The 16,546-nt window shown below is 38.8% G+C and overlaps 1 protein-coding gene across 2 annotated transcripts in view; it reads left to right on the top strand.

The window, feature by feature from the left end:
- LOC126484070 (PX domain-containing protein kinase-like protein) overlaps positions 1-15,848 on the top strand; it is a 132,905-nt gene extending 117,057 nt beyond the window's left edge. Inside the window, exon 10 of one of the 2 annotated variants that reach the window (XM_050107438.1) lies at positions 12,849-15,848. In XM_050107438.1, coding sequence (XP_049963395.1) covers positions 12,849-12,997 — 149 coding nt within the window. In that variant the 3' untranslated portion in view covers positions 12,998-15,848. The remainder of the gene's footprint in view (positions 1-12,848) is intronic. The other variant, XM_050107440.1, reaches the window with a different exon arrangement.
- The last annotated feature ends 698 nt before the right edge of the window (positions 15,849-16,546 follow it).

Genomic DNA, 16,546 nt, shown 5'->3' on the forward strand with positions numbered 1-16,546 from the left:
CGGAGTCCCTGTTAGCTTCTCACAGTTTGTATCGTGGTGCAGTGCTTTTTTAAGTAAAGTATGGCCATAGGAGTGTACATTTGAGAGTGTGTGTGTGTGTGTGGTTGCATGTGTGGATGTGTGTACTTTTTACTAGAAAAAGAGCAAAAACTTGAAAGCTAGTGAAAATAGTTTTCTGTTGCATGTTTCAATGTTCCACACATCAGTCCACTATAGATGACAGTCCACTATATATGAGTGGTTGCTGTTCTCTTATTTCGTGTATTGTTCAATCTTTTAACTTAGTTGTCACAAACAGCTGCATGTTGAACTGACAACTATGTGGGCAGTGTCAACAGTTCATCAAGAATAGCTGGTACTAGAGTGGTCTTATATGTAAAAGTGAGTGAAAAATTGTATCATACAGTATAATTATGATTTTTATAAATAATATAAATAATATTTGTTTTGTTTCATTAATCTCTTATCAACCCTTCAAAAATTTAGAACTGACACATCAACTGTGGACATTGCATCTGCTGCACCCTGTATGATTATAGATTTATTTATTAGTTTCATAAACATCTGCTCATGGATATGGACGGTATCCATTGTGGACATTACAGTAAGAGTTCTCTGGCCTTTATAAGTCAGTGACAAGTTGTTAAGAATTATTTTGAATTACGAAAATAAGTATTTCATGGCTTTTATTCTATTTCCACATATATTAATTGGAGTTACATGGCTTGTGTTTATAATTCTTCTTCTGTGTAACACCCCTTTCTGTTTCATTCCTCTAACACAATGTCAGAAGTAGATACAGCTTGTTTTTGGTAGTAGTTATGTCTGTATTAAATGATGTAAAATAATTTTCTTGGCTTATATAAAATTTCTGTCAATGGCCTTGCTGCAGTGTTAGCACCGGTTCACATCAGATCGCTGAAGTTAAGACTGCAGGCTTGGCTAGCCGCGTTGCTGCGTGAGCATCCAGGTCTGCCGAATGGTGTACCAGTATGAAATGAGTGGTTTTTTTTTGTGAAAATGAAACACTAATTTTGAATTGAAAAGTAAAAACATTTTATTCAAAGTATTGACCATTGCTTTCCATACATTTTGATCACCTTTCTGGCAATTTGTGGACACCACGCCAATAGAAATGTTCGTCTTTTGAAGCAAAACAATCAGACACCCAATTTTCGACTTCTTCATAGGAATCGAAGTGTTCCTCAGCCGATGCGTGTCCCATTGATGAAAACAAATGGTAGTCGGAAGGGGCCAAGTCTGGTGAATACAGCGGGTGGGGTAGCGGCTCCCAGCCAAGTGTTTTGATTGTATCCTGAACCAGTTCTTCTTTGTGTGCAGGTGCATTATTGTGTAAAAAAATTACTTTGCCATGTCTTCTAGCCCGTTCTGGTCTTTTTTCGATCAATGCATAGTTCAAATTGACCATTTGTTGTCTGTAGTGATTAGTATTCACAGTTTCACCAGGTTTTAGAAGCTCGTGATAAACCGCACCTGTCTGATCCCACCAAACACAGACCATTGTCTTCTTGCTGAATCGATCTGGTTTTGCAGATGGTTGTCCCGGATTAACCCATGATTTTTCCCACTTAGGGTTCTTAAAAGGTGGTGGTGGTGGTGGCGGCGGCATAAAATTCCAGATCACCAGACTTTGCGCCAGTGTGTTGGTTTAGATACCAAACCTTTCCACAGTGTGTCATGAAGTGAGGGCATGTGACACTGTTGATGCTGATCTGCCCTTTGGATGGGGACTTTAAGTTTGATGGCCCATTTGGTGCTATTTGAAAGGAGTACGCTATGTGCTGGCGCTGAACTTCACCCTCTTCCTTCCATCATCATCATCGTAATAATTATCATACAACACAAACATTACACTACACACACACACACACACACACACACACACACACACACACAAATACATACATGTAGTATTACAAATAATTAATGGATTATGTTGTAAACAAAATGAAAAAACTTGATTCAAAACCAACAGCTCCAGTCATGGAAACTGACAATAGCAGGGAAAGCAGCATGCTAACCACATGCCCCTTGACATCCGCATCCAGTGAGAAAGTGACACAGTGGTTGGATGGTACCATTGGGCCTTCGGAGGCACGTTCAGATAGAGTTGCACAAAACCCATGTGAAGTATGTTGTCATTTGATTAATTTTGGGACATAGGTATGGTTTGTGTGTTTTCATTGCACAGGGAGTTTAAGGTAAGCAGGCAAGTTTACTGCATAGTTGAGTTGCAGTCCAGAGTAGGACATCCTAAATTTGTTGCAGCATTTGTTGGCAGTTTTGATGCAGTCTTTTTATTATCCTTTTTGTGTTTGTGGAATGTGAAACTCTACAGATATATGAGCATGCATTTTGTAAATGTTTTGTATCTATTTTAGTGATAAGGAAAATAGGAATAAAATTGGATTAATGACGTACTTAATTGGGATATTGTTAAGCCTTAATTTTTCCAGAAATCATGAGATTAGTATGTAATTGTCCTTTATTGTAATACGTTATTTCTCTTTTGTGTGATTGCAGTAGTGGTGGTCCAGAAACTGTAAGCTTACATGTGGATCTTAGAATTTTGTGTATTGTGTGTGTGTGTGTGTGTGTGTGTGTGTGTGTGTGTGTGTGTGTGTGTGTGTGTACAGGAAGGAAAGAAGATAAGGAAGGTGCTGGACTTTTAAAAAAGTGTTATTTTCACATTTGTTGCACTCTTTACAACAAAGAAATAGAATATATTCCAGCAGTGAAATGAATTTTTATGAACACATTGAAAATGGGAGACACCAATACAGAATTCAAATTATGCACGATACCATTTATTTTCTTTCAACCATGCTTCTTTCAACATATGATGCGCTATCTTCAGTGGGTTTGTAATTTGTTTGTTTGTCTATATTGATAAGACCTTTAGAAGATTGCTTGTGTTAATAACACGTAAAGCTATTTCTAGAAGCATATTTGAACACGTAGGTAAAATGTATACTACACGTTAAGGAGGTAAGCTGTGTACCATTCCATGGTTATATTGAAAATGAGGCATGGAAAACTATTTTTGGAAATAAGAGAATAAAACATTTGATGTTAGTGCATATAAAAGATAGCAACTCCCTGGTCAGCATCTACAAGTGTATAACTTGTCTTTGTCTCTCCTGCAAAAAATTCTTCAACCCCCCCACCCCCATTTTTCACTTAGATGGGAAAAACTATCTAAAAGCTAGATGATTTTGATATTTTTTCATAGTATTTATAATTTTTTGCGCTTCCTGTTGCTTCTTTATGCAAATATTGTGGTTTGAAGCACATTTAGTTAATCTTCATGCTTTTTTGTACTAATTTCTATACATACGTGATGTTTGTTTTTCATGAAAAATTTACAGCCCAATTCATAAACAGCTGGTCTGTTCTCCCTACTGCTAATGATAAATCAAACATAATAAAATAAATAACAATAGAGACTGGCTAGGATAATAAGACTTGGCTCTGGTGTAGGGTCCCAGTTCTGGGACTGGTTATGCTATTTTATTTCTATTTTAATCAGACAGACAGGGAAATAAGCTTACCATATGGGTATGTGTAAACTGTGGTTTAGTTTTACAAACTGAAGTCACAAGCAAATGATCATGAGATAGAGGTATTACACCTGTGGAGTGAAAGGGTAACCCAGTATGTATAGCTAAATTCAAATTGAAAACAATCAATTATTGACAAAATTATTTAATTAGATAGATAAAAAGTCTACTCACCAAGCGGCAGCAGAACACACATATAAAAGACTGTTGTAATTAGCAAACTTTCGGAGCCAGTGGATCCTTCTTCAGGCAGAAGGGTTGAAGGGGAAGGAAGAATGGTGAAGGAAAAGAACTTGACAGGTCTAGGAAAAGGGGCAGAGTTTGGGAAAGTCACCCAGAACTGCAGCTCAGGGGAGAATTACTGTATGTGACGAGAAGGAAAGACTGATTATTGGGGACTGCATCAGAGGAGAATTTAAAACCTCAGAGCTTAAAGGTAGAAGACAGGGTAATATGCAACTCAGAGATTACTACTAAAACATTGTGCACGAGTTAATAAGAATGAAAAGCTAAGGGCATTGTACATAACAGAGGTGAGAAGGGGGCGGTGAAAAATAGATGGGAAAGACAAAGAATGATGTAGAAAATTAAATGAAGTGAAGCATAGAGTAGTTACAGTGAAAAAATGCTGAGATGAAACAAATTAATGTAAATTACGGCCAGGTGGGTGGAGAGAACCAAGGACATGTTGTAGTGTTAGTTCCCACCTGTGCAGTTCTGAGAAACTGGTGTCTGGGAGAAGAATCCAGATGGCGTATGTGGTGAAATAGGCACCGAGGTCACAAATGTCATGTTGTAGAGCATGCTCTGCAACAGTATATTGCGAGTTCCCAGTATACACCCTCTGCCTATGCCCGTTCATCCTACTTGATAATTAGGTGGTAGTCATGCCGATGTAGAAGGTCAAACAGTGTTTACATAATAGCTGGTATATGACATGTTGTTTCGCAGGTGGCTCTCCCTTTGATAGTATATGTTTTACCAGTTACAGGTCTATTATAGGTGGTGGTAGGAGGATGCATAGGCAAGTCTTGCAGCAGGAACAGTCACAGGGGTAGGAGCCATAGGGTATGGAGATGGGTGCAGAAGGAACATAAGGTCTGACAAGAATATTGCGGAGATTGGGAGGACGATGGAAAGCTATTCTAAGTGTGGTGAGCAAAATTTCAGACAGAATGGCTCTCATTTCAGGGCGTGATGTTAGGAAGTCATGGCCCTGTCGAAGTAGCTGATTAACACATTCCAGACCAGGATAATACTGAGTCACCAGTGGTATGCTCCAAAGCAGTTTTTTTGGAGAGATCAGCAGTACCAGGATTGGATGTGATGGCCCGGGAAATTTGCTTTTTAACTGGGCTTGTGGGATAATTATGTGCAGTGAGGGCTGACATGAGAATGGTGGTGTGTATTGCTGTAAAGAGTCTGCACCTGAACAAATATGTTTGCCTCAGATGCCAAGGCTGTATGGGAGGGAACGTTTGACATGGAAAGGATGGCAACTGTCAAAATGTAAATACTGTTGTTTCTTAGTAGGTTTAATGTGGACAGAAGTGTGTAGGTGGCTTTTGGTGAGGACAAGATCAACATCAAGGAAAGCGGCATGGGATTCAGAATAGGAGCGTGTGAAATTTAATTGGGAGAAGTTATTCAGAGATTCCGGGAATTTTAGCAGGTCAGCCTAACCATGAGTCCATATGGTAAAGATGTCATCAGTGTATGTAAATAAAACCAGGAACTAAATACTTAAAGATCCCAGGAAAGTCCCCTCCAAGTGACCCAAGAAAAGTTTGGCGTTTTAAGGAGCCATCCTGTTTCCCATGGCCGTACCCCTGATCTGTTTGTATGTCTGCCCCTCAAAAATGATGTAGTTGTTTGTAAGTACAAAGTTGATTAAGGTGAGTAGGAGGGCTGTCATAGGTTTGGAATCAGGCAGGCACTGACTGAGGAAATGTTCAGCAGCAGACGGACCGTGTACGTGGGGGATGTTGATAGAGAAAAAGGTGGCATTAATGATGACAAGCAAGGTGTGTGGTGGGAGTGGGACGGGCACTGATTTCAGACGATCTAGGAAATGATTGGCATCTGTTATGTAGGAAGGGAGTCTTTGTACTATGGTTTGTAGGTGTTGATCAACTAAGGCAGATATATGTTCTGTGCTTTGAAGGCAGCAACTATAGAATGGCCAGGATGGTTGGGTTTTTAGATGTTACGAAGAAGGTAAAAGGTGGGGGTGTTGTGGTTTGAATGGAGTAAAAATTTTTATGAATTAATGTGTTAGTCTTTGTGAGATGCCTGAGGTTGTAAGGAGGAAGTGTAGGTCAGTTTGTGTCACAGGTATGGGATCTTGATGGCAGACATTGTATGTAGAGATGTCAGACAGCTAGCGTAAACCTTCACTAACGTATGTTGAGTATGTTAATGAAGGTCCACGCGAGCTGTCTGACATCTCTACTTACAGCATCTGCCATAGAGATCCCATCCCTGTGATTCAAACTGACCTGCAGTCCCTCCTTAAAACCTCAAGCCCATCACAAGGACAATCCATAGAACTTCTCACACCACCCAAACTATGCACCCCCACCTTTTACCTTTTTCCTAATATCCACAAACCCAATCATCCTGGCCGCACTCTAGTGATAACATGTTGTGTTGCTTGTTCAGTTGCCTCTGGTTGGTTCCTAATCAATTCAGCAGCGCCCATGATGCGACGAAGCAGTTCATCTCATGTATTTACCTTGACTTTGTGCGCCTCTGATTTCATCCAACCCCATAAACAGAAATCTAAAGGTTTAAGGTCAGGTGATCTTGGAGGCCATATAGCACCGCCACGCCCAATCCAGCAATTAGGGTAGGTGCGGTTGAGATGGTCCCTCACATGTAAGGTAACATGTCGAGGGGCACTGTCATGTTGAAAGTACATTCCAGTTCACTTGGCTAAAGGGATGTCTTCCAATAGTCCCACAAATGAATTTTCCAAAAAATGCAAGTACCTCTCTCCCACTGATTGATAATAAATGGACCTACCAAAAGGTTACCAATCCTGCCACACCAAACACTGATGGCAAAACAAACTTGGAAATTGCTATCCACTGAAGCGTATGTATGTTCCCATGACCATCGATGATTATTGTGTGTGTTGTTTATTCCATGTCGTGAAAACTAGGCTTCATCAGTGAATAGTATGTATGGAAGCAAATGACTATTCTCAATTATCCAGTGACAGAATTGAAGTAATGGGCATTGTCGTCAACGTGAAGATTTTGGACACGCTCTATGTGAAATGGATACAGGTTTTCCGCATGTAATGTTTCCCATACAAGTGTCTGTGGGACATTCATACACAGGAACATTCTTCATATGCTCGTACTGGGACTTCGCTCAACACTTGCGATAATTTGTTCCTGTTATTTCAAAGTTAGTTGACGTGCACGCTCAGGCGAAAAATGTCTACTTGTATACTGTTGCATGCAAAGTGATAAACTCTTTGGTAAACACCGTGTGATGAGGTAATCGCCGAGTCAGAAAGCGCCTGTGGTATTCTTCTCTTGCAGCGGTAGCACTACCATCACAGAAGCCATAAACATAACCCATATCTGCATACTCCACATTACTGTAGACGTGTGGCATTGTTAGCAGCACTTGTACAAACACAGTTAACACCATACGCTATACAGCTAACCGATTTGTCGCCGGTATACTACACAATGTGGCTTACACGGCACAACTGCACAAATAACGGGTGATTGTACTACGTACGTTATGACCATAATACGTGGTAGTCTACGTAGTGTAAACATTGCATGTAAAACATGGCTTGTATCCGTGCATTGTTTGCAAGAAAATCATGCTACGGTCCAGTAGCATTGCGTATATGTTAATGTTGTGCACACCAATTTTGCAGAAATAAAGTTCCTTTCAATACTCGTACCTCCCTAACAAAGGATTTGTGGACCTATGTTCATATAACATTTTTTATTCAGGATTACTTATACTATTACTGTTTAAAATATTGACCCTTACTCCCAAAACACCATGTATACCGACATCCCCCACATACGTGGTCTGTCTGCTGCTGAACATTTACTCACTCAGCGCCCGCCTAATTCCAAGTCTATGACACCCTTCCTACTCACCTTCATCAACTTTGTACTTACAAACAACTACTTCACCTTTGAGGGGCAGACATACAGACAGATCAGGGTACAGTCACGGGAACCAAGATGACTCCTTCCTAAGCCAACCATTTCATGGGTTGCTTGGAGGGAATTTACTGGGATCCGTAAGTCTTCAGCCCCAGGTTTGGTTTAGATACATTGATGACATCTTTACTGTATGGACTTATGGTGAGGCTGGCCTGCTAAAATTCCTGGAATTTCTTAATACCTTCTTCCAATTAAATTTCACATGCTCCTATTCTGAATCCCATGCCACTTTCCTTGATGTTGATCTTGTCCTCACCAAAAGCCAGCTACACACTTCCGTCCACATTAAACGTACCAGCAAACAACAATACTTACATTTTGACAGTTGCCATCCTTTCCATGTCAAACGTTCCCTTCCACATGGCCTTGGCTTCTGAGGCAAACGTATTTTGCTTACAAGGGAACCTCCCCATCGCAGCCCCCTCAGATTTAGTTACAAGTTGGCACAGTGGATAGGCCTTGATAAACTGAACACAGATCAATTGAGAAAACAGGACGAAGTTGTGTGGAACCGTGAAAAAATAAGCAAAATATATAAACTGAGTAGTCCATGGGTCGCATAGGCAACCGCATCGCAAAACCGTGCGATTAGTAGACGAAAGGACGTGTGTCTCCAATGGGAAGCGAAAACATTTGATCGCAAGGTCATAGGTCAACCGATTCCTCCACAGGAAAACACATCTGATATATTCTATACGACACTGGTGACGGCATGTGCGTCACATGACAGGAATATGTTGTCGACCCACCTAACTTGTACACTTGGCGAAGGGGTAAAAAGATTCTTCTACCTTGCCCGATTTAGGTTTTCTTGTGGATGTGATAATCACTCCCAAAAAAGTGATGAAAACATAACAGTTTGTCACATAAAAAATAAAAATTTAATCTTATCACTCGATGGAAGATTTGAACCAAGAACCTTTCGTTCCGCAACTGCTCACGTTCCCACGAGACCACGGCGCTCCTGCATTCCCAGTGTCCATGATGTTGCCTATCTTCCCATGAACTACTCAGTTTCTATATTTTGCTTATTTTTTCACATTTCCACACAACTTCTTCTTGTTTTCTCAATTGATCTGTTTTCAGTTTTTCAAGGCCGATCCACTGTGCCAACTTATAACTAAATCTGAGGGGGGTGCGATGAGGAGGTTCCCTTGTTAGATGCAGACTCTTTACAGCAATACACACCACCATTCTCACGTCGGCCTTCACTGCACGTAATTATCCCACCAGCCTAGTTAAAAAGCAAATTTCCTGGGCCATCACATCCAATCGTGGTACTGCTGATCTCTCTACAAAACAGCTTTGGAGCACACCATTGGTGACTCAGTATTATCCTGGTCTGGAATGTGTTAATCAGCTACTTCGACAGGGCCATGACTTCCTAAAATCACGCCCTGAAATGAGAGCCATTCTGTCTGAAATTTTGCTCACCACACCTAGAAAAGCTTTCCGTCGCCCTCCCAATCTTGGCAATATTCTTGTCAGACCTTATGTTCCGTCTGCACCCATCTCCATACCCTATGGCTCCTACCCCTGTAACTGTCCCTGCTGCAAGACTTGCCTATGCACCCTCCTACCACCACCTATAATAGACCTGTAACTGGTAAAACATATACTATCAAAGGGAGAGCCACCTGCTAAACAACCTGTCGTATAGTAGCTATTATGTAAACACTGTTTGGCCTTCTACATCGGCATGACTACCACCTAATTATCAAGTAGGATGAACGGGCATAGGCAGAGGGTGTATACTGGGAACTCGCAATATACTGTTGCAGAGCATGCTCTACAGCATGACATGTGTGACCTCGGTGCCTATTTCACCACATACGCCATCTGGATTCTTCTCCCAGACACCAGTTTCTCAGAACTGCACAGGTGGGAACTAACACTACAACATGTCCTTGGTTCTCTCCACCCACCTGGCCGTAATTTACATTAATTTGTTTCATCTCAGCATTTTTTCACTGTAACTACTCTATGCTTCACTTCATTTAATTTTCTACATCATTCTTTGTCTTTCCCATCTATTTTTCACCGCCCCCTTCCCACCTCTGTTATGTACAATGCCCTTAGCTTTTCATTCTTATTAACTCGTGCACAATGTTTTAGTAGTAATCTCTGAGTTGCATATTACCCTGTCTTCCACCTTTAAGCTCTGAGGTTTTAAATTCTCCTCTGATGCAGTCCCCAATAATCAGTCTTTCCTTCTCGTCACATACCGTAATTCTCCCCTGAGCTGCAGTTCTGGGTGACTTTCCCAAACTCTGCCCCTTTTCCTAGACCTGTCAAGTTCTTTTCCTTCACCCTTCTTCCTTCCCCTTCAACCCTTCTGCCTGAAGCACGATCCACTGGCTCCAAAAGCTAGCTAATTACAACAGTCTTTTATATGTGTGTTCTGCTGCCGCTTGGTGAGTAGACTTTTTATCTATGCAATTAAATAAATTGAAATTAACACTATAGTAGGGGGAGGAATAGAAGACAGTCGCTGCAGAATACAGGCTTGATAGTAGGAATGAGAGAGGAGAAAGATTCTTAGAGTTCTGAAATAAATTTCATGTATTAATGGCAAATACATTCTTCAAAAATTGTAAGAGGAGGGGGTATACTTTGAAAAATCTTGGCAGACACTGGAAGATTCTTTCTGGATTACATCAGGGTGAAAGAGAGATTCTGAAATCAGATATTGGTTTGTGATTGATACTCAGTACTCAATGAGTATTCAGATCACTGCTTTGTAATAATAAAGAATAGGCTGAAGCTTAAGAAAATTGTCAGGATGAACCCATGTGTGGGGTAATGAAGTGTTGAGCAATGGTACCATGGTCTATCAAACAATGGAAAATCCAGGATGGAATGTAACAATATTAGAGAAGGAAAGTTGCTACTAACCTTATAGTGGAGATGCTGAGTTGCAGCAGGCACAACAAAAAGACTCACACAATTACAGCTTTCGGCCATTAATGCCTTTGTCAACAACAACAAAACACACACACACACACACACACACACACACACACACACAAAAACGCAACTTGCTCTCAAGACTACAGTCTCATACAACTGAAACCAACTGAAAGTGTCTGCATGTGTGTCTATTGTTGACAAAGGCATTAATGGCCAAAATCCATAATTGTGTGAATCTTTCTGTTGTGCGTATCGCGACTCAGCATCTCTGCTACATCGTGAGTCACAACTTTCCTTCTCTAATATTGGTATCATGTATTTGAAGGACTCCAGAACTGTTGATACTAGAATAATGACTACCACAGTAAGCAATTCAGTTGAGGAGGAATTCGCATCCCTAAAAAGAGCAGTCACAGAAACTGGACAAACCGATCTTGAATCACAAAAAGAGATGCATGAATTCTGTGTTCAGTCATTAACATTTCTAAAACAAAATAAATGTGTGGGGAGGGGAGGAAGACATTCAATGTGGATGTCTAGCTACTTTGGGATTTGGAATATTCAGGTCCTAGAACAGTGGTGACATCAATAGATTTTTGATTACAGGCTTAAGTAAATATAGAATTAAGGAATATGTGTCAAAAAAATATGTTCAGAGCTATGTTAAGTCTGTGGTGACTATGTGCCTGCCTCTCTCTCTCTCTCTCTCTCTCTCTCTCTCTCTCTCTCTCTCTTTGTGTGTGTGTGTGTGTGTGTGTGTGTGTGTGTGTGTGTGTGTGTGTGTGTGTGTGTGTGTGTGGGCGCGTGCGGGCGGGTGGGCACATCACACAAATCAGGATTAACTCAGCACAAAATGCCAATGTACTAATATTGGACACTGAGGATACTTCCATGCTACGGAGCATAGCCTTTCTTTAAATGATTGTGCAACTTGTACAGCAGAATTGGGTGGCTATTAAAAAATCTTATGATCAGGACTGTCATGGCATCTTGTTGAAGGAAACTGAAGACCCACTTGATGATCACTAAACTTTGGCACACAGAGGGTCGTTGTTAAGGTATAGATCTGGGGTGTTGTAGTCTACTCCAATCAGAACGTCTGAAACAGTAGAGGGAGCAATGCCACAAGCTGTGTAGTGTAGCTGTTAGTGTCACTGGGTACCAGGTTTAGGCTCTCCAGTTCGAGCATGACAACCAGCAATCATTTGTTGTGCAATGTTTATCATTTTTGGGGAAGATTTTCAAAATTTCTTATGTTTATAATGTTTGTTTTTTCTGGAATATTAAATGTTTGTACAAACAAGAGCATCCTCTCTCCAGGAAATCAGTTTTGTTCTGTTCTAACTGTGTGTTGGTGTATATAACAAATATGCTTTCAGTGCTAAGTGTTGTACTTAATTGACGACCCAGCATTTGGATTTGGAGTTGATTCTGGTTATGATTGACAATAGTATCAGTTAAGTCTGTCAGCTCTGTATGATGAAAACGGAACAAGTTATCACAAATTTGAGTTTTATATTAACCCTGACATCATCCAATGTGTTGTCACGAAAATAGAATTCCAATATTGTCCTAACATAGATAATACAGTTCCTCATGTTTTTCGTTATCTATTTTCAATTTTCTGTCGTAGGCCATGTTTCTGTCTTTACCACTCCCATTATTCCCATCTCAATAAATTATTCATTTCTCATTTTAACATTTCTTTTATATTTCAGTCTTTGCTGTTTTCTTGCCTTGTTTCTTTACCCCCTCCTGCTCTTTTCTGTTTTCTTCTTCTTCTTCTTCCTCCTCCTCTTTTCTTTCAGTATAAAAAATCAAATAAGTCCAAAATAATGTGTAAAATTGTGTCTTACTTAATTGTTTTTTTTTTTTTTTTTAATCTATCATTTTCATTGTATTGTAGCTTACCGTCTTGTCTTGACCACCTGTCTCTCCTGCAACATGTTGTTTCGACCCATCTTGTTTACTATAACCCTTTCCACATGTGTTAATGGTGAAGCTAAAACCTTATCCTGAAAAATATTTCTTTTGTGTGTGCATTGGCTAGCAGCTGATTCTTAAGTAGCAATAAATTATCTTTAAAGGGTTAAAATTTATTATTTGTATCTTTTGTGTAACATATCGTGTCTGATTACTCAACTAATGTGTTCAGGACCCTCTGAATCATCCCACTCCACATCAGTCGCCATGGATAGCAGCCGGTCTGCACTCCTTGGATCGATTTGCAACTTTAATAAGGCAGCACTACGACATATTGAGTCATCAGAAGCATCAGACAATGTTGGTCGTGTACTGCGATAATATCTTGGCCACAACAAGTACCATAACTTTCATCTTTGACAGTACATTTACATGGAGAAGTGAGAGGAAATGAGAACTAGCATGTTTTGTTCTTGTCAAACAATGAATCTTCTGTGTTTTTATGTTGGCATGTACAGCTATTTTCTCTCTTAAGGTCTATTTATTTTCATATAATGTTTAATGTGGAAATGCCTTGTGTAAATAATGGCGCAATATATTGATGGAAAGCAAAGTAAAGCTTTATATGTCAACTACAAATTCTGTGTGACAGGAATGTTCGAATGCTCCATTTCCAGCCATGAGGTCCACTGTCTCATTGACAACAGAATCTCACGTTACACTTTCAGTGAAAAACTAAATTGTAATCTGCAAAAGCTTTGGTTGACAAAAATGCTGTTCACTGGTTGAAAGCCCATTGACAGAGTATAGTATTTTATAAATGACATTTTTAATATATGTAATATGTGAACTGATTATTCATTGTATGTAATCTGTTGGTTTTCTCCTATATTTCTTTCATTTCTATAATTCCCTTTGTAATTGTAGTTTTTCTTAAATTTATAGTGAAACTTGACTGTTGTATGTATTGCAATAATTTTGTGCTCACATTTTGAGTAAGCAGTATGTAAGTTCCTTTCTGCGTGATTGTTTTTTTCATTATTTTAGACCATAATAAGTAGTTTGACACACAAACTTTACCTTATATTTTCCAAATATTTGGATAATCATTGTTAATTGAACAATGTTATATTATTTAGTATGTTGAGGAGCAGTATTTCTGTAAACCTAATTTTAAATGTTTCTTTGCTTCTTTGTTCTGGTGCTATAATTTTTGTGTAACCATTTCTTTTATAAATTCCTATGTCACTTATTTTAGATTGCATGCATTTTAAATTTTGACTGCAAGAAGTACATAATTATACATAACCTCAGCAAAATGAACCTCCTTAAAACACCCCAACATGTATTTCTTTTATGCAAAAGTACAAAATTACCAGCAGGAAAATTCATTTTGTTGATTTGGACCATTAATCATTTACCATTGAAATTAATCCAAAATGTACACTAAATAAGCCATTGTTTAAATTGCAGTCATCAATAGCATTCTTTTCAGACTATTTTTACTTGTTTTGAGGCTTGTTCTGTCTATTCAATATATAATTCAATAGTCCTGTTTAAAATAATCGTGATATAGTTTTGCACTATTGCTCATTGCTTTCCCCTTCCTCTCTTTCCACTAATTTGGGATTACCCTCAAAGCATCCAAGTTGCATATAAGAGATGCATGATTGTGGACATTACTCAGTACAACCAGAAGAAAGGTTATTCAAATGAAAACCTATTACCTGTTGTATAATATGGCAGTATGGCCTGGAAGGGACTTGGAGAAATTACTACACATATTTCCATGGTACTTGCATAGTATTTCTGAAATGTACAATAACAGTCTTTCTTCTTGTGCATTTTATTCTCAGGCTAAGAATCATATTTGTGTAACAGTGTGCAGAAAAAGTAATTGTTCTCTCACTGATGCTAAGGGATTCCAGCTTTCACCAGGTCACTGAGAAATTACGAATCTGCCCCTGTGGTTCTGTTCTTATGTGTAAGATCTACATTAATATTATGATGAAATAGTAGCCACATATATCTCATATACGTTATATCACTAAAAAAGTGAAGGAATCTTGCAGACCATAAAAAGAAAACAGGCCAGTATTATGGCTGTGTTAAAATTAATCCTGTATTAAGTCTTATAGCATTAACATATTTTGGAGTGCCTGAGGAGCCAGCATGATGCAAAAGTATTTTCTTTCGGATTTTGTGTCTGTTGTATTAGAACTTTGTTGTGTGCTCAGTGACTTTGTAGTTTCTCACAAGTGTCACATTTGTGTATCAAGTAGTAAGATCTATTCAGAGACTATATTTTGTTACTGTGTGTACATGTAAAAATGTTACTTTTCTTTTTTTAAATGAAATAATCATCATGTTTACCAGAAGTTCCGATATGGTCTGTAAAAGCCCTGCAGCTAAACAGAAATGTAATACGTCTGCAGACAGACATATTGAAAAAAAGTGCAGTTTTATATTTTTCTTCCTTTTGTTCTGTAGGATATTTTAGATCTGTGATGATATTTTGTTACCAAAGAGTGACTGACAATGGGAATGATTTAGGGTATTATCCAGTTTTCTATAGAAGGAACTGACTTGCAGAATGTTTTCTAAGTCTGATGAATTAAGTGTATTGTGTGTGTGTGTGTGTGTGTGTGTGTGTGTGTGTGTGTGTGTGTGTGTGTGTGTGTGAGCGAGGGTGAGGGTGAGGGTTGAAAGTAGGAGGAGAGCATGATGAAAAAGAAAAAAAATATGTTTATTTCACTTTGCTGTAATTTGAACTTCCTTTTTTTTTGTGCTCATATGCCATGTACATTACAAATAACAAGGGGCACTTGAAGGAATTTTGGAAGTAATTGTTAAAACATATAATTCAAATGGTTACTTGTTACTGCGTTATAGTATCTTTATATCAGTGTGTATTTGTGCCAAAAATATTGCTTTAATTGTGAATATTGTAAAACGTGCAAGAATATTTTCTTTAAGTAACTATATGACTAGTCATGTTTATTTCAACTGGAGTGGGGGAGATGGTATTTGAACTGCGTCTCACAATTCTTGGGTAAGAGAAAACACCTGTTGACTTTGTGCATATTGTTTTTGCTTGTAGTTTTCATATTTTAATGTATGAGGTTACTGCATTGTATGATCTTTATAAATTGTTGCTACTGTTAATTGTTATTTTATTGTAAATTGCTACTATATAGTTACTAAATAATTCAGATTACTATTTCATTAACAATGAATTCCTTTCTATTCTTCCTGTATTCATGTACAATTCCTAGTCCTCCTTTTGTTTTACACAGTATGATTAACAGATTTTGTCCATGTGCTTGTAATATACCGCGTACACCCAGTCATACATTGTTGGAAAGATTTTTTTTTTCACAATTAATAGACAATATTACATTATCTGATCAGAAGTGTGCAGGTACCGTTGTATAATGAGAAATTGACCACTAGTGTCACAAGAGGTGGACTCACCAGCTTAAAAATGGTAAGGAGTATTGTGTTGTCAATATAGAAGCAGTAACAACAGAATCGGTCGATCAAGAGAGCACAGTAAGTTACTGTGAGCCAGTCACTGAATGTTTTCTGAGTAAGATATCCATCAGGGACATTTGAACCCTTCAAAAGCTCCCAAGTCAACTGTTGGTCATGTGATTGTGAACTGGATTTGCAAAGGAACAACCACAGTTAGACGAAGCAGATGTCTTGTGCTGACAGACAGGGACAGTCAAACTTTGCAGAGGGTATTTCCAAAAACATTGCACGAAATCAGTGGAGGGAATCACTTGTGATTTCCAGAGTACTATCTGCAGTCCAGCTAGCACAATAGCTGTCCACCAGGAGTTAAAAAGAATGAGATATAGTGGTCAAGCAGCTGGTCATAAGCCACAAATTTCTGGAATCAGTGCTAAGTGATACTTAAGGTGATTC

Source organism: Schistocerca serialis, chromosome 6, assembly GCF_023864345.2.
Source record: "Schistocerca serialis cubense isolate TAMUIC-IGC-003099 chromosome 6, iqSchSeri2.2, whole genome shotgun sequence".
In the NCBI taxonomy this organism is placed as follows: domain Eukaryota; kingdom Metazoa; phylum Arthropoda; class Insecta; order Orthoptera; family Acrididae; genus Schistocerca; species Schistocerca serialis.